General features: G+C 55.6%; 1 protein-coding gene across 2 annotated transcripts; it reads left to right on the forward strand.

Moving 5' to 3' along the window:
• Nucleotides 1-3,282: 3,282 nt before the first annotated feature.
• Nucleotides 3,283-16,922, forward strand: TMEM130 (transmembrane protein 130). 2 transcript variants are annotated; one of them, XM_066273343.1, is made up of 8 exons: nt 3,283-3,569; nt 8,774-9,079; nt 10,535-10,694; nt 11,438-11,604; nt 11,844-11,928; nt 13,024-13,226; nt 14,934-15,046; nt 15,505-16,922. In XM_066273343.1, the coding sequence occupies exons 1-8, from the start codon at nt 3,485-3,487 to the stop codon at nt 15,652-15,654; spliced, it is 1,269 nt and encodes a 422-aa protein (XP_066129440.1). In that variant the 5' UTR covers nt 3,283-3,484; the 3' UTR covers nt 15,655-16,922. The 2 variants fall into 2 exon arrangements, with proteins under 2 accessions (XP_066129440.1, XP_066129441.1); XM_066273344.1 differs by having other exon boundaries at nt 3,287-3,569; nt 15,469-16,922.
• Nucleotides 16,923-17,159: the final 237 nt, after the last annotated feature.

Genomic DNA, 17,159 nt, shown 5'->3' on the forward strand with positions numbered 1-17,159 from the left:
AGACCAGATACATTTATGAGGGCCAAAAACAAAACAGCTCATAATTGGAATTATTTGTTTGTGTAATCTGAATAAACACTAAAAAAAAAAAAAAAAAAAAGATTTGTCTGAGAGCCAGATGCAGCCGTCAAAAGAGCCAAATCTGGGCCCTGGCCGGTTGGCTCAGTGGTAGAGCATCAGCCTGGTGTGCAGGAGTCCCGGGTTTGATTCCCGGCCAGGGCACACAGGAGAGGCGCCCATCTGCTTCTCCACCCCTCCCCTTCTCCTTCCTCTCTGTCTCTCTCTTCCCCTCCCGCAGCCGAGGCTCCATTGGAGCAAAGTTGGCTCGGGCACTGAGGATGGCTCTATGGCCTCTGCCTCAGGCACTAGAATGGCTCTGGTTGCAACAGAGCAATGCCCCAGATGGGCAGAGCATCACTCCCTGGTGGGCATGCCGGGTGGATCCCGGTTGGGTGCATGCGGGAGTCTGTCTGACTGCCTCCCCGTTTCCAACTTCAGAAAAATACAAAAAATAAAAAATAGCCACATCTGGCTCACGAGCCATAAGTTCCCGACCTATAACCCATGGTTACCATGACAATTGGACAGAGCTTGAAAATGCTGACTTGTACGAATTCCAGGACCTGACTCCACCTCCTGCCCCTTGCAGACTGTTCCGACCCCTACTCCCCATCATCACTAACTCACCAAATTCTGTGTGTTCCCTTCCCAGACAGATACAGTTCACACCTTGCCGTAAGCAGAGCTTGCTGTACCTGCTGATAACCTGGAGGGAAGGTGCCCTGTCAGGAAATGCTCCTTGCTTGTTTCTTGTCGCCACCAACGAAGTGTTGGGGTTGTGAGTGGATGTATTTAGTGTCAATCATTTCTGCCCCAGTACTAATAAAATGGGTCAGAACACCCCTTCCCCATGGAAAGAGTGGGCCACTTACAAAATCCTCTCTGTGCCTACTACAACTAATGACTAATCGCCCCCTTCCCAAAGTAGAAGGTCCAAACTTGAGGAAACCTGAAAAGTCTGAGTGCTGAGATTAGTAGATTAGTGAGCTGACTATGGTTGTTTAATATTGATGCGGGGGGGGGGGGGGGAGCAGCCACAGACAAATCTTTTGATAAGTTTCATCTTTTTTTTAAACTGTTATTTAAGATATTTCCATATTGCTTCTTTCTTTCTTTCTTTCTTTCTTTCTTTCTTTCTTTCTTTCTTTCTTTATTTTACAGAGAGTGAGAGTCAGAGAGAGGGATAGACAGACAGGAATGCAGAGAGATGAGAAGCATCAATCATCGGTTTTTCGTTGTGGCACTTTAGTTGTTCATTGATTGATTTCTCATATGTGCCTTGACTGTGAGGGCTACAGCAGACCAAGTAACCCCTTGCTCGAGTAGCGACCTTGGGTTCACGCTGGTGAACTTGGCTCGAACCAAATGAGCCCATGCTTAAGCTGGCGACCTCAGGGTCTCGAACCTGGGTCCTCCGCATCCCAGTCGGACACTCTATCCACTGCACCACCGCCTGGTCAGGCATTGATAAGTTTCATCTTAATTGCACAGGATAGAGAACTAGCCTGACCAAGCGGTGGTGCAGTGGCTAGAGCGTCTACCTGGGATGCTGAGGACCCAGTTTCGAAACCCTGAGATCACCTAGCTTGAGCAAGGGGTCACTGGTTCAGCTGCCCCTCCTCCTCAAGGCACATACATATGAGAATTGTTGCTTCTCATCTCTCTCCCTTCCTATCTGTTCCGGTCTCCCCACCCCTCACCCCCTCTCACGTATAATAAGAAAAAGAATAGGCCTAGACCTAACATTGGAAAACCCTATGCTTCCTCATGGCCCTAGCTAGCTTCCCCTAGCAAAGTACCCATCACGCTGTTATAATTGTTACCTGTTTTCTTCTCCATCTCCCGAATTTGAGGTCAGGGACAGTGCCAACATCATTCTCACGAGTAAAATTAGATCACGTGGCCCTGGCCGGTTGGCTCAGCGGTAGAGCATTGGCCTGGCGTGCGGGGGACCCGGGTTCGATTCCCGGCCAGGGCACATGGGAGAAGCGCCTATTTGCTTCTCCATCCCCACCCCCTCCTTCCTCTCTGTCTCTCTCTTCCCCTCCTGCAGCCAAGGCTCCATTGAAGCAAAGATGGGCTGGGCGCTGGGGATGGCTCCTTGGCCTCTGCCCCAGGCGCTAGAGTGGCTCTGGTCGCGGCAGAGCATCGCCCCCTGGTGGGCAGAGCATTGCCCCTGGTGGGCGTGCCGGGTGGATCCTGGTCGGGAGCATGCGGGAGTCTATCTGACTGTCTCTCCCCGTTTCCAGCTTCAGAAAAATACAAAAAATAAAATAAAATAAAATAAAATAAAATAAAAATAAAAATAAAATAAAATTAGATCACGCCTCTTCTCTGCTTCAAACCCTCCCAAGACTTTCCAGCTCACCCCATCACCTGGCCCTGTATACCTTCCACCCTGCACCTTTGCAGCCAATGCTCCAGTCTATAATGTTCTTCCCTCAGAGTCACAAAGCTGGCTCCTCCTTCCACCTGGCAGGCCGTGCTTGACCTCAACCGCATGGCACCCTTCCTCTGGGCCCCATCCCTCGCCCAGGTACAGAGTAAAGCAGAGCTGGACCCGCGACTCAGGCTGCTGGTGTCCAGTCCTTAAGGCCAGCCGTCAAGGAGGGAGGACACACTTTGCTCGGTTATGTAGGATGGAAGTGCCTTAGGCCAAGGCATGTCCAAGGGAACAGATTGGTCTCTCCTCATCACAGTTGTCTGAGTCTTGCAAGGCCCTCCGTGCGGTGCCGCGGGCCCAGGTTTGAGCACAAGCCTCATTTTACAGGAGGAGCAGAGAGTGTAAACTGAGGAATAACGTCATTTCCAGGGCCCCTGCGCTCAAGCCCCTCTCTCTGAATGGACAGGAGGTGTTTCTAGGGCCTTGCCCAGCGCCTGGCACACAATAGGCGCTCGACATTTCTCCAGTGAAGAATGGCATCTCTGAGCCGTGTGCTTCACGAGCAGAAAGAGTAGCTGGAGAAGAATCCAAAGGGGCCTGCTGGGGGCTCTTTGCAGCACTGTGCGCGCCTCTGGGGACGCTGAGTCAGAGCTCGCGGGCGCGGATGCGGGGACGGGAGGGGACTGGGACTGGAGGATTGTGGGGAAAGGAGGGTGCGGCGAGGGGAGAGAGGGGCTCGGGAGGGGGTGCGCACTGGAGGAGCGCGGACCCGGAGAGCAGAAGGGAGGATCGTAGAGAGAGAACGGGAAGATCCAGGGGAGGAGGAGGGCGCGGCGAGGGGAGGGAGGGGCGCGGAGAGGGGGCGCTGAGCAGCTGACGTGGGCTGGGGTCGGTGCAGTTGGCTGTGGGAGGCGGCAGCGCAGCGACACAGTGTCCCAGAGCGAAGACGAGGGAGCGCCGCGTCCGCACCTCCCCGCACAACCCGCGCCGCCGCCGAGTCGAGCCGCGTCCTCTCCCGCTCCTGCTGCTCCGGGAGCCGCCATGGCCCCGGCCCTCTGGCCGCGCGTCAGCCTCATCCTGTGGCTCGGCTGCCTCCTGCCCTTGGCCCCAGCTGTGGTGGCCGCAGGTAAGGCGCTGCGCGGGCCAGCCGCTTGCCCTCCCCGAACAGTGGCGCGCCCGGGGCCTCGCGGGGAGCCTGGGCGGCAGAGCTGGCGCCATGCGCCCTGCACGTACCTCCCTGCTCCGCGGAGTCCCTGCACGGCGCTGCAGGGGGCCCACCGCCCGCTGGGCGCAGCGAAGCCCCCTGCGCTCTCTCTTCACCACTCTCCCCAGAAGTCGCCTTGCCCTTTGAGGGGGCTCTCCGCGCCCCTGGTTTCTGCTGCCACCTCTAAATCAGCCCTGCCCTGGAAACCGTGCGCTCTAACCCATGAATCCATCCTGATGCTTGGGGACCTCGCAGCCTGCGGGGTTGGTGGGAGGACGGTGCTGGGTGACCAGGTATGTGCGGGGTGGGTCATCACGCCACAGTCCCCCAGGGAGCACTGCCAGGTCGCCCGCGGAGCAGCATTTTTGCATTAACTCGTCGCCTTATCTGGAGAGCCTTTCCACCCTGTTCGTGTTGGCTTTGGAGATGATGCGTTATTATGGCCTAAGAGGCCAGTCTGCCATTTCCTCTCTGGGAATGATTTCCAAAATGGACCCTGAGCAGGTTCCACTGGGTCCCCACCCCTTGTCCCTGGTCACGCATCCACCACCCCCACCGTCGGAAGGCCAGCACCAACTTTTCTGCCTCAGTCTGGCGACAAAATTGGACCCAGATTGGAGAGTTGTTGGGAAACAGTTGAGATGTGGGCAGCTATGGTTGGGGTGTTAAATATATATTATCCAAAAATTTCATCCCCTCCCCCCCAAATAAAAAAGAATGGGAGAGAGAGGAAGGCAATTTTGTGCAATAAAAACCACAAGGTAAAATAAGAACCTGCATCTCAGGGATGAAGTCAGAGAATTTTGTGGGAATTGTACTTGGTGAGGATCATCTGCCTCCCCCTAAAGATTCATTAGGAACGGGGTCTCTTATCCATTACGTGTCCAGAAATGATCAATGAGAGCTAAATTACAAACAAACAAAAAAAAAAAAGGTTAATTTTTTGAATGTCATGTGTGGTTCCCAGCCTGGCCTATTGCACCCACGATATGGTCAGAATAACTGGGAATGGGGTTGTGGGAAAACCCACCGGGAACATCAGAGGCTCAGATGCCCTTTCACCCCTCCCTGGGGTCTGGGTCAGCCCACATGGTGTGCTTCCTGTACCACCAGTTGGTCAGAAGTCCCTGCCCCGGACCGTTAATTACTTCCAGGTTGTGCTATCCAGACTCCAGAGGGGCCCTAGGAGGCGTCTGGGGCTGCTACATGTGCATTGTGAGAAGGCTGGTCTGGCCATCGTGTTGTCAGAGGAACTGTGTGTGCCGCTGGTCAAGTCCTGGGCCTTGCTCCGGGTCAAGCTCGGTGGCAGCTGCCACTTGGCTTTCTGCTTTGGCCTTTTCAGCTCTGGGTGTCTCGGGTCACCTGTCGCGCCCTCTAAGCCATGCCTTGACTGCTCTGTCACCTGCACTCTCAAACTTAGAAAGACGGATTTGGATGGGTAGGGTGGCAGGATCTGAGCTTGGTTCCCTCAGCCACACGTGACGAAGCCCTCAAGGTTTACTTCAGCGTGGATGTCCTACTAGACACTTCCCAGAGACCTGAGGAAGAGGGACATCCTCACCCAGGAACTGTGAAACGTCGGCTTAAAAAAAAATCCTTAAGAAAAAGTGCCCTTGGAGAGGCTTCTTGTGTCTGGACAGGTAGGGGCCTCCCAGGAGCTGCGCCAGCATCTGCCGCAATGTTGGCCGTAGCTACAGCCCCTCCCCCACGCATCCCTCCGCCCTGCGGAGCCTGAAGCCCTCCTGCTTCCATTCCCCTGGCAACGGATCTGCAGATCTGCGTTGTGCTGACATGCGCCTTGACGCGCACCCATCTCTCTGTAGATGCCGGATGGCCATTAGAATGCAGCCAGCCAAACGTCCCTGCCACCTGCCAGCCTTGCTCTGGCCCACGCTCCTTGCCTTGGGGTGGGCAGGAGCGAAAGGGAGAAGGGCGGGGTGGCTTCTCGTCCCAGCACCCTTGCTGCGCAGCCTGGCCAAATGCAGCCTCCCAGCTAGGAGGGGAGAGAGTGGAATTCAGTCTGGTGGAGCTGATCTGCTCCGTGGCCACAGGCAGCAGCGTGATCCCACGGGGCTCAGGGGACTCACTCCCTCGATGGAAAGTACGCACCTTATCTTCTTGGGGAAGCCTTCTGCCGCAGCATCTGGAAATCTCTCTTTAGGACATGGGTGAGGGGCATGACTGGAGCATTGGGAACAGGCAACATTGCCACAGGATGAGTGGGGACAGTTGAGGACACACATACTTACTCACTCACCTCCCAGTTTTGCCGAGTCCAACAAGTCTCTCGTGAGCTCCCTGAGGGTCGGAGGCATCTCTGCACTTCTGGACGCCCCAACACCTGTAGGGTTGGGGCCTAAGAACAGGGCTCAGTCAGTACCACCTGGGTGATCAGTGTCATGGGGCATTGCCAGGTGGGCTGGTCCCTCTGCCACACCCTTCGCTCAACAGCAGCACTGTTGAACATCCACTGTGTGCTAAGCACTTTGCTAGGCACGGGGGAGGTGGAGATGACCCCTGTCTTAAAGGAGCTTACAGTGCGGTGGGAAAGACCGAAAACATCCCCACAGAGGGTTGTGACACTCTGTGCTCAGGCTGTTGAAAGATCAGCAAGGAGGGGAGGGACTCAGGAATGGCCTCCTCGAAGAGATTATATCCAAGGACAGATAGGTGGAGAACGGCAGTGGGAACAACATGTGCAAAGGCCCTGGGGCTAGGAAGGACAGCATGTTGGGGGGAACTGCAAGAGTTAAAGAGGCCAGGGTGACAGCATGGGTGTGTGAAGATATGAATCTAGACTTTACCCAAAGATTGGCCTATGGTCAGATTACCTGTGCAGGAAGCTTGTTGTGGGGTGTGGGGGCGGCTGAGAGAGGGGCAGGACTGGAGGCCAAGGGTCAGGGACAGGATGTAGCAGTAATCCAGACCGGGCTGAATGCTGGCCTTAAGCGATGTTAGTAGTGATGGAGAGGAAGCGAGCATGCCCAGAGAGGAGGAGTCAACAGCGGCAGAGGCCTGAGGATTGATTCTTGGGACAGCTGGATCCTCTGACCCCAACTAGGTGCCGTGCGGAGGGGTGGGGATGGTCGGTTTGGGGAGTGGAAAAATCCAGAGGGTCTAGAAGAGTCCTGTCCTATAGGACTCTGGGTGATGAAGGAAATGATCCGGGTCTGTGCTGTCCAGAGAGTAGCTAATAACCACTTATGGCTATTGCACACTTGCAATGTGGCTAGTGTAACTGGGAACAGAATTTTTAGTGTTAATTACATTTCACTACTTAACTTGGATTAATTGCTCAGTGCAGATTCTGGAGTCCAGAGAGTAAGTTTGTGTTGCTGGGTTCCCTCAGCATTTAGGAGGCATTTAAAGCCACGGGAGGGGGTGCCTATGGCCAGGAAGGTGGGAGTGGGGAAAGAGTGAAATGAACTGAGGACCCCTCCCCTCTTCCTTCCGCCTCCCCTCTCCCGCCCAGGTGTGCGCTGCAGCAGGTGGGACCCTCTCTTGCTGCGAACCAGCGCAGCTAGTAATTCCAGGTTCTGAGTGGGAATGGCGCGGAATTAAGAAAATAGGCTTAAAGAAATAAAGGATGGGGTCGAGAGGGCTCTGCAATTGCTGATAGCAAGAAGAAAGCGCCCTCCATGACCGCTTCTTGCTTTATTTATAGGGCAAAGCGGGCCATTAGCAAATCAATGAGATCTCTGATCATATTTCCAAGGCAATCTAAGAATTTTACTAAGTGCAGAAAACCCCCACCATACATATCATCTTAACTTCACACAAAACAAAGGATAGAAGAAACTTGCCTCCAGTCTCTCTGGGGGACATGGAGGGTAGGATGAGTATAAACAATCCAGCATCACAGCTTAACAGCCTTTTGCAACTTCACGAACAAGTGAGGTGGGGGGGGGGTTGGGCAGACTGTCAGCTTACAGCCAGTTCCCCACACCTCTGTCCCCCCAAAAATCTAAACTGCAAAAATCCTGTTGGCTTTTTGGTCCCCAACACTCTCTCACCTCAAGCCCTTCAGAAATCTCACCTGCAGAGGAAAATGACAAATGATAGGACAAGAGTTATCAGGCATGCCGTAGTGTTCTTTTTTTTTTTTTTTTTTTGTATTTTTCTGAAGCTGGAAACGGGGAGGCAGTCAGACAGAATCCCGCATGCGCCCGACCGGGATCCACCCGGCATGCCCACCAGGGGGTGATGCTCTGCCCATCTGGGGTGTCGCTCTGTTGCAACCAGAGCCATTCTAGCGCCTGAGGCAGAGGCCACAGAGCCATCCTCAGCGCCCGGGCCATCCTTGCTCCAATGGAGCCTTAGCTGCGGGAGGGGAAGAGAGAGAGAGAGAGGAAGGAGAAGGGGAGGAGTGGAGAAGCAGATGGGCGCTTCTCCTGTGTGCCCTGGCCGGGAATCGAACCCGGGACTCCTGCACGCCAGGCCGACGCTCTACCACTGAGCCAACCGGCCAGGGCCAACCGTAGTGTTCTTGACAAGAGCGAAGGGTGCTACGAATGAGGATATACCCGCTCGAGGGATTATCACATGAATATTCATTTCAGTGCGATCATGGACACAATTGGATATGTTGTCTGGGGAAATAAAAGAATTGAACTTGTATACAGAGTGTGATTATGACTAGATTAAAAACATCTATGCATAACAAAGGGACATAAAGACAGTCATATGATCGCGGTTGTTGGCTCCAGGAGGTAGGATAACGGGACATGTCTAATATTCTTTACGCATATGTATTAATTACTTTTATGATGGAAACAAGCCTTACTTTAAACACCTTGTTTATATGATAAAATATGAAGCTGTCTAAAGCAGTTGAGGAATAATGACTTAGAAAACAGCCTATGATTCAGAATTAAAAACAACAACTAGACTAGATGATCTTAGTGTAAGAGCGTGATTTAAAAAATAGTGGAAAATGGGGGCACTGAGTCTGAATCCCAGCTTGACCACGAACTGGCCATATGACTCTTGGGCAAGTCATGTGAGCGGCCTGAGCCTCAGTTTCTCCATCCGTAAAATGGAGTGATAGGAAGCAGCCCAGAGGGGGGCAGTGGGGTTCCTTTGCCACATCCCCTCCTGAAACGCAGCTTTTGTTTCTGGCCTCCCAGACCTGTATGAGCTTCACCTCACCTCCGACAGCCCCGCCACCACAGGGGCCGAGGTGACCATCACGGCTCGCCTGGTGGCCAGCGACAACGGCAGCCTGGCCCTGCCCGCCCGCACTCCCGTCTACCACTTCCACTGGATCCACGCCCCGCTGCTGCTCACGGGGAAGACCGAGGAGGCTTCCAACTCGACCATCCGCACCGTGACGCACGTGCCCGGGGACTTCCCCGTCTCAGTCTGGGTCACAGCCTCCAGGTGCCGGATGTGCCGGCCTGTGGCGAGGAGCCTCCTTGTTCTCTCCATCACAGGTGAGGACCTCTCCTGTGGGCTGAGCTGCCTTCAGACCCTGGGTGCAGAGGAGAGCACCCGGCCTGGCTAGTAATCAAAGGGGGTGCCGATTCAACCCTCGCTTCCTCCTCCGCTGTCAGGTGAATCAACCAAGGGTCAGAAAAACGGTAATCCCCACAGCCAGCACGGTCGTGCTGAAATGGGCGCCGAAAGCACGTATTGCTCCTGGGGGTAGAAATTAATACAACCCCTTGGAGAACAGCTGATCGATAGGTATCAATTATTTGACTCTTTGGCCCATTCATTTTCATTCTCTCTTTCTCCCTCACCCCGTTCCCTCCTTCCAAGAAGTTCCTGCTCTCTTGGAGTTCATAATCTCTTAAAGAATTGATCTTCAGGAAATAAACCTCCATTTGGGTAATACTTTACGCACAAAGGTGTTCATGGCAGTGCTGTTTATAATAGCAGAAGAAAATATAAACAAGTTAAGTATGCGACCAGTGGTTAAGTATATTGATATACTTTCTATAATGAATAATCATAACCTTTACATAGTTTGTAATGTCCTTGGAGCACACTCCTGCTTGTACATTTTTTTAAACAGCAAAACAGAATTTTATAACCAATTGGATCAACTGTGTTTGATATACACAAACACACGCACACACCAATTCTTTTTTTTTTTTTCCCACACACTAATTCTTTGCAATTCTTCAGAAAACATCAACACTGGTTGTGTTTGAGTGGTAAGAATTTTTTCTTTTCATCCTACTTTTCAGCATTTTCCAAATGAGCACGATTGAGCATGCCTTACTCTCTCCTTTTGTAGTGAAAAAAATCAGCTCTTCAGTTTGTTTGTTTTTATGGAGAAGGCCACAGAACGGAGATCCTTACCCAGCCTAGCACATTGGGTGTAGCAACGTGATCAGTAGAACTGTTCTTTTTTTTTAGGCTCATCTAAAACTTTAAAACATTTTCCAGCAATTACTTTCAAAGCTTGCGCATTTCCTTCTGATTCTGGGCATCCTTTTTGTTTTTAATTTTTTTATTGATTGATTTTAGCGAGAGAGAGAGAGAGAGAGAGAGAGAGACAGGAATATCGATCCGTTCCTGCACGTGCTCTGATGGGGATTGAACCGGCTACCTCTGCGCTTCGGGACGATGCTCTAGCCAACCGAGCTCTCCAGCCCTGGGGATTCTGGGCATCTTTTGTGATAGAAAGTTCAGGGTCCTGCTGAAAGGAATGCAGGTGTGGAGCTGTGCACATCACACCTGCTGTGGGTCCCCGACAGTGTCCACACAGCAGGTCCGATGACCTGGGGTCGTGCGCCTCTGTGCGCCGTGACTTGCAGGGTCCCCTCTCGCCACCACCCAGCTCTGACAGCCAGAAGTTCCTGCAGACATGGGAGACCACTCCTGGCTCTGTCCTCCCGACACTTCAGTGGACTCACCCTCCTTTGGTCTCTCTCCCCCAGAGTCCCTCGTGGGGAACCTGGTTGTCACCCAGAACGCCACCCTGCCCTGGCCCAGCTCCTATCTCACCAAGACCGTCCTTAAAGTTGCCTTCCAACTCCATGACCCCAGCAGCTTCTTCAAGACTGCCTCATTCCTTTACAGCTGGGACTTCGGAGACAGGTATGTCCTTACCCCGGTTGATGCCTTAGCCCACAGTGGTGGCCCTGTTGTGCCAGGCAGGGTGCTCTGTGCTGTCCCACCTTCGCCCGCTCACTCTCTCACTCCAAACACTCCTTGAGCTGGAGGTGCAAAGTTGGGGGTGCATGGGGACCAGCGGTGAGCATCATGGGACCTGCCTTCGAGTGCCGGCAGCCTAGTAGAGGAGGCCACTGGTCCCCACACCAGCACTTCAAGGAAGGCCAAGGTAGGAAGGAGTTTTCACCAGTTGACTTTGGAGGGACCCATTCTGGCTTCACGTGTCCAAACTCCTCCTCTCCAAACAAGACAGGCTATAGGACGCAGTGGGGGTCAGGCACTGAGCCCAGGCAGCCCACAGATACCCCGAGTTCATGCAGCGGTGGTGCTCAGTTGGAGACCCCTCCTTCACTGCCTGTGCCTAAGCCCCTGGCCGACGGTCCCACGCACTGAGCCTGTAAGTCCCCACGGAGGTTGAGGGGTCCCGAAGGGTCACTGAGCCTTTGATGAACTTGGAAAACAGCTGTGTGTGGGCTCCGAGGTCCTGATGTCCTCTCTGTAAGCCCGAGGGGACAGGTGGGCCTGAGGAATGCCAAGCTTTGGAAGGCTGCTGCTGTGACAACAGGTCTGCTCACGAGGGGCTGGTAGCCAGGGGCATGTCACTGTACAGACACCCCTGACTCTACGAGGTCACGTGGCTCCTCTATCTCCTCCCTGTCACCTTACAGTGCCCAGCTGGTGACTGAAGACTCAATCGTCTATTATAACTATTCGATTATGGGGACCTTCACCGTGAAGCTCAAAGTGGTGGCGGAGTGGGAACAGACGACGCTGGGTGCTGGGAAGGGCGTCGCACAGAAGACGGGGGATTTCTCCACCTCGCTGAAGCTGCAGGGTGGGTCTCCTGGGCGTGGGTGCAGGCTGAGTGCCTCTTAGTCCCCGGTCACCTTGGCCTCTGGTCAAGGGCACAAGGCACAGTGGACTGTGTGCCTCAGTCTACCACACAGGGAGGAAACACCGAAACCCATCTCTCCCTAGCTTTGGTAAGGGGGGGCAGTCACAGAACCCCAGGCCTGGGAGCCCTGAGACAACTGTCCTTAGCCACCAGGTTTAACGATGTCCTCTGCCTTTCAGAAATCCTTCGAGGCATCCAGGTCTTGGGACCCACCCAAATTCAGACCTTCCAGAAGATGACAATGACCTTGAACTTCCTGGGGAGGTGAGTGAACCCCAGAGTGTGTTGTGTGTGACCTGTGGCCCCTTGCCTGCTCTCTCCCACAAATGATCCTGAGCTGGGGGGCCCCAAGTCTGGGGGCAGTGTGCCAAAGGCGAGCTGTGGGCATAGCGCCGTGCTCAGGGGCCAGGGCACTGGCCTTTCAGGACTGTCTGCACGTGGGCTCCCAGGCAAAGGCAGAGGAGGGGACCACTCCTGTGAAATGCTCTCCGTATGTGACTTGGGCCTGCTCTCCTGGAAAGCAAGCTTTCTTGGGTAGGATGTGGCCCACCTCTGGGCAAGAATGGCATCAAGCTGAGTTTGTAGTCATAGACAAGACACAGAGAGGTCCGGTGCCCCGCAAAGATGAATGGAGCTGCAGAGGTTAGCAGCTGGGGCCCAGCTCTCCAAAGATCCTCCCGGGGAGGACCAACCGCCTCCCCCGATGGGGACACAGGGACACATCAGAGGGGAACGGGGCTGGACGGAAAAGGAGCAGAGTGGCCGAGGAAGGAGAAAGGCATGCCGTGGGGCTGGAGGGGGCGTCTAGAGCTCTCGGGGGGCTTTGCAGTGGGAGCTTAGGACTTGGAGGATGGGGTGGGAAGCCCTGGGGCTTGGCAGGCCTGATTGTGACGTGTGTGTTTTACTCGGGCCTGGGGTCATATGAGGTGGGAGTTCTCACGGGGTGTTTCTGAGGTGGACCTGTGCTTCTGGGCCTCTGAGCCTGTGCTGCGGCAGGCAGACCACACGAAGTGCCCCCGTCCCCGTTAACCCTACCACAAACTTCCTGGCCCTTGCAGCTCCTCTGCAGATGCCGCCTCCTCCAGGAGGCCTGCCCAGCATACTGCAGGTATCCTGGAGGCGTCCGTCTGTGTGAGGCTGCTTGTGTCAATGGCCTGGAATGCCCGAAGGGTCCGGGGCCATCTTCATATAGTATTCTGTTCCCCGGTCTGGAAGGTGTGAAGTGGGGGCCAGGACAGCTGGGTGTTCTGTCCCAGAAAGGACACCGGAGTTCACGGCCACCTGGTCTTTCTTGGACTCGGTTTGTAGTCACAGTCTTAGCCGAGCCATTTCCGAAAGCCCGCCCGCTCTTGCCCGTAGTCCGCCGCTGACCGTGTGCTGGCGCCTCAAGCCCGAGTGCCTCCCGCTGGAGGAACGGGAGTGTCACCCGGTATCGGTGGCCAGCGCAACTTACAACATGAGCCACATCTTCAAGGATCCTGGGGACTTCTGCTTCAGCATCCGGGCGGAGAATGTCATCAGCAAGACACATCAGTACCACAGGATCCAGGTGTTTCCCACCAGTAAGTGACAGCGCCCCTTCTGAGCCACACAGAGAGCCGACACCAGCCAGACCTGCCACCAGCCCACTCTGCCAATGCCATGACAACCACGCCCTCCAACTCTAGAATCACTGGTAACCCTACTGACCCCGGCCAACACACTGACCGACTGCCCGGTCCCCTCCCCCACCAAATCTTACCAGTGCCACCACGCGCCAGCTCTAGCAGCATCCGTTCTCCCAGCACACGCACTGGTGATGCCTTCCAGCACCGCCCAGAACCAGCAGACAGCTCTGTAACCCCTGCGCCCATCAACCCCTCAGTAGCGCCCCTGCCAGCCCCACGCCCTTTGGATCAATGTCACCACTGCTGTGTGTCACCCCAACGTCTCAGGTCTCTTGCTGCCACCACCATGGCCGCCAATGTCCCTTCCATTTTACCAATGCCACAAATGTCCCTACACTTGCCAACATGATCACAGGGCACCCTTGTTAGAACGCCCAACCCTCTCCCCCCCCCCCCCCCCGGAATACTCTTCTCCGAGCCATTGCCAGGCCCGGCCCCTGGCTCACAGTCACGGGAGTAGCTGATGACGGCTTTAGGTTCTCCCCTTTATTGCCAAGGGGCCTCTTCGGTGACCCCAGAAAAGTGCTTCTGTCTATCGAGGACAAAGTCAGATCCCAGGACCCTAGAGGGCGTTCTTTCAGCCGCCCGGCGGGATCCTGCTTGTAGAGGACTGAAGTGGAAGCTGTCCCAGCTGCCCTGTCCCCGGGGATGGCCCTGTCCCCCCGGGGATGGCCCTGTCCCCTCCAGTCTCTGCACTCCACTCCAGGCCGGGCTGACCTTGCGGGTCAGGGAGGCTCTGACCTGTGGGCACTTGGGGGGCTTGGGTCCCGCCCCCTCCAGCACCTCCTGGGCACTGAGTTTCTAGGAGACCCCTGAACACTGCAGACAAGACAGCAATCCAGGTAATCAATGCTGCCTCTTCTTGGGAAACAGATCCCCACGGCGTGTTGGCGTCTGTTCGCAGGGAGCACAGGAAGAGGGTGAGAGGGAACTCAAACCTGCTAATCAGCTTGCCACACACCTGGCTTATTCACACCTCACCTGGCTGCACCCCCCGGGCAGCCTCTGGGGGTCAGTATCGGCATCAGGCAGCAGAGTCGGAAACAGGATTTGAACCCAGAACCGCCCAACTCCAGACCCTGGGCTCTTTCTGCTCCACCACGCGGCTGCCTGACAACAGGATCTGTGAGCGAGCCCAGAGCTGACAGAGGGCCAAGAGCCGCAACAGAGGCCACAGGCCGCTTGGGTGCCCTCAGAGCATGGCTTCCCTTCCCCGACGCAGGTCATCCAAGAGAGAGCGAGGGGGCAGCCGTGATGTCTTTCACGGCCTAGACTCAGAAGTCACATGCCGTCACCCCTGTCGTGTGCTGTTCGCTAGGAGCAAGTCATGCGGTCCAGCCTGCACTCAGGGGCAGGGACTTTCGCTGCACCTCTTGAAAGTTACTATCAACACCTGTGGACGTATTCTGAAAACTCTCACACACACCAACTTGGTTTTAGCGAAATCCTGGCTTTGCCTTTGAAAGTTGCCTAGCTGGGAGGCCGGCACGTAAGGGAAAGGCTCTGGTGAGGTTCACTCTTCTCCCCCACAGTGGCCTCTGGAGAGCTAGCGTTCAGCACACAAATACCCAGGCCCGTGACCTCACCCCTTCTCCCTCCCAGGTATCCAGCCGGCTGTCTTTGCTTTCCCCTGTGCCACCCTCATCACCATGATGCTGGCCTTTATTATGTACATGACCCTGAGGAATGCTGCTCACCAGAAGGACATGGTGGAGGTGAGTGGTCAGGAGGGTGGGGTCTGGACCTCCGGGCCCTGAGAGGATGAGGATGGAGAGGGCAGGAGGAGAGGGCATGTGTGCCTGGAAGGGGTCTGGATCTAGCGCAAGGCCCTGGGGCCGGGGCAGATATGCCCAAGAGGCATCCACAGACCAAGCAGAATTGTTGAGTTGGCTTTTTCCCATCTGAGCTACCTCCTGTGCTCACCCCTTGCCTGGCAGAGGAGCCCATGAGCTGGTAAGGGAGAAGCACTGGCAGAGGGAGCCCCAGGGAGCAGAAAAGCCCAGGGCGCAGTGACGCGCTCTGCGGCGTCCGAGAGGTGTTTCTGTGCCTGCTGCCTCCGGGCAGCTGAGCTCGGAAGGCCACCCCACGGGGCTCCCAGTGGGCGGGTGATTGACCCGTGGGGTTTTGTTCATCATAGGTGGCTGATTTTGACTTTTCCCCCATGTCTGACAAGAACCCGGAGCCACCAAGTGGGGCCAAATGCTGCCAGGTGTGCTGCGGGCCCTTCCTGCTGGAGGCGCCGTCCGAGTACCTGGAGGTCGTCCGCGAGAACCACGGGCTGCTGCCGCCCCTCTACAAGTCTGCGAAAACGTACACCGTGTGAGCGCCCCCCGCCCCGCTCAGCTTTAACCAACTGCCAACTCGACGCTTCAGGCAGGGCGGTGCGTGCCATCCAGCAGGAGAGGTTCGCGTGGGTGGGGCCACCTGCCCTGGCCAGCCGTCCATCTGTACAGTTCAGCTGCTGTCACAAGCCCCCCTCACTTAGCCCTGCCCCAGCCATCTGTCCATCTGTCCAGCCCAGCCACTGCTGAACGGCCTTCTCAGTTAGCTCCGCCCCAGCCGTCCATCTGTACAGCTCAGCCACTGCCGAACGGCCCTCTCCATTAGCCCCGCCCCATCTCTCACCTTTGAGGAGGCCCCAAGTGGGACTCGACACTGTGGTGTGGACCCTCCTCTCTCCAGGTGTGCCTGGCTGCCCCTAGCCGGATCCTCCCATGTCCACACGTCTGCTGTCCAGCGGAGCTTTGAGCTCTCCCCGGCAGCCCTGCCCAGGCCAGAGAGCTAGGAGGAAGGTCACAAATGGTTAGGGATATATGGTGAAAGGTCATGCACAGAGTCAAAAGTTGGCATGCGTGGGCACGCACACACACACACACACACACACGTCACACAGACATCTCCTGATTTCCTCTGTATCAGTTCAGCTGGTTGCTGGGATACACCCTGAATTAAAACGAGGATCAAATCTGACCTTTTCCACTTGGCCCCGATAACTCCTGGGCCCAGTCTGTCCCTTTGTGCATTGTCCCTGCAGCTACCTGGTCCCATTCTAAGGACACCTTGTGCCCTGCCTGCTTGCTGGGGGTTATGTGGAGGCAAGGCTAACACTTGGTGAGTGCAAAGTGCTTTATAGATGGTGCCTCCTTCTACTGAGACCATGTTAACGTCCACTGAGGAAAAGGCTTTGCAGCAAAAGAGGAGTGGAGCCTGTGGGGACTTGGCCTGCCTGGGAGGGGCGGTAGTCCCGCCGCCCACCTGCCCCCCCACCAAGAGGGGGAATCTGGAGAGGGAAGAGGCAGTGCTGATGAGCCCTGTGGGAACCCAGCCCCGTTTCTCTCTCCTGTGACCCAGGGACTGGGGCAGGCAGAGCAGGTAGAGGGAGCAGGTTATGGGTACAGGGCAGGCAAAATTAAGGGGGTGCCAGGAGCAAGCCGAGCCTGTTGAGTGGGGGGCGGGGCGTGGGGGCGAGCTCTGTTGCTGTAATCATTTGCTCTCAGACTTTGTGCAGAAAACACTGTCGTGCAGCTCATCCTCATGAAATACTGCCATGACTGCTGAATAAAGCTTGCGTCCTCCGAGTATAGCCGAGCACGTGCTGTGTGGTCCCAGGCTCTTTCCTTTCTGCCCGCGGGGACGTTTGAGTGGTTCTCTGCCGCAGCAGGATGGTCTGGCGTGTTCTCTGGTGAAGTGGGCTGGGTGGGGCCTTGGGCCCCGGTCAGTGATTCTCATACTGCTGCTCAGGCTGCATCACAGACTGGTCAGGCTCGGAGGAGGGCCTGATGAGGGTCTGATGAGGATCTGTTGTAGGTGGGCTGGGCGCCCCGGTGA

This window comes from Saccopteryx bilineata, chromosome 4 (assembly GCF_036850765.1).
Source record: "Saccopteryx bilineata isolate mSacBil1 chromosome 4, mSacBil1_pri_phased_curated, whole genome shotgun sequence".
NCBI classification, from domain to species: domain Eukaryota; kingdom Metazoa; phylum Chordata; class Mammalia; order Chiroptera; family Emballonuridae; genus Saccopteryx; species Saccopteryx bilineata.

Bases quoted from the DNA above. Each gene is read 5' to 3' on its own strand.
- TMEM130 (XM_066273344.1), top strand. From the start codon at position 3,485: ATGGCCCCGGCCCTCTGGCCGCGCGTCAGCCTCATCCTGTGGCTCGGC. The intron at 13,227-14,933 runs GTAAGTGACAGC...TCTCCCTCCCAG, and splicing joins GATCCAGGTGTTTCCCACCA to GTATCCAGCCGGCTGTCTTT. The intron at 15,047-15,468 runs GTGAGTGGTCAG...TGTTCATCATAG, and splicing joins ACCAGAAGGACATGGTGGAG to GTGGCTGATTTTGACTTTTC.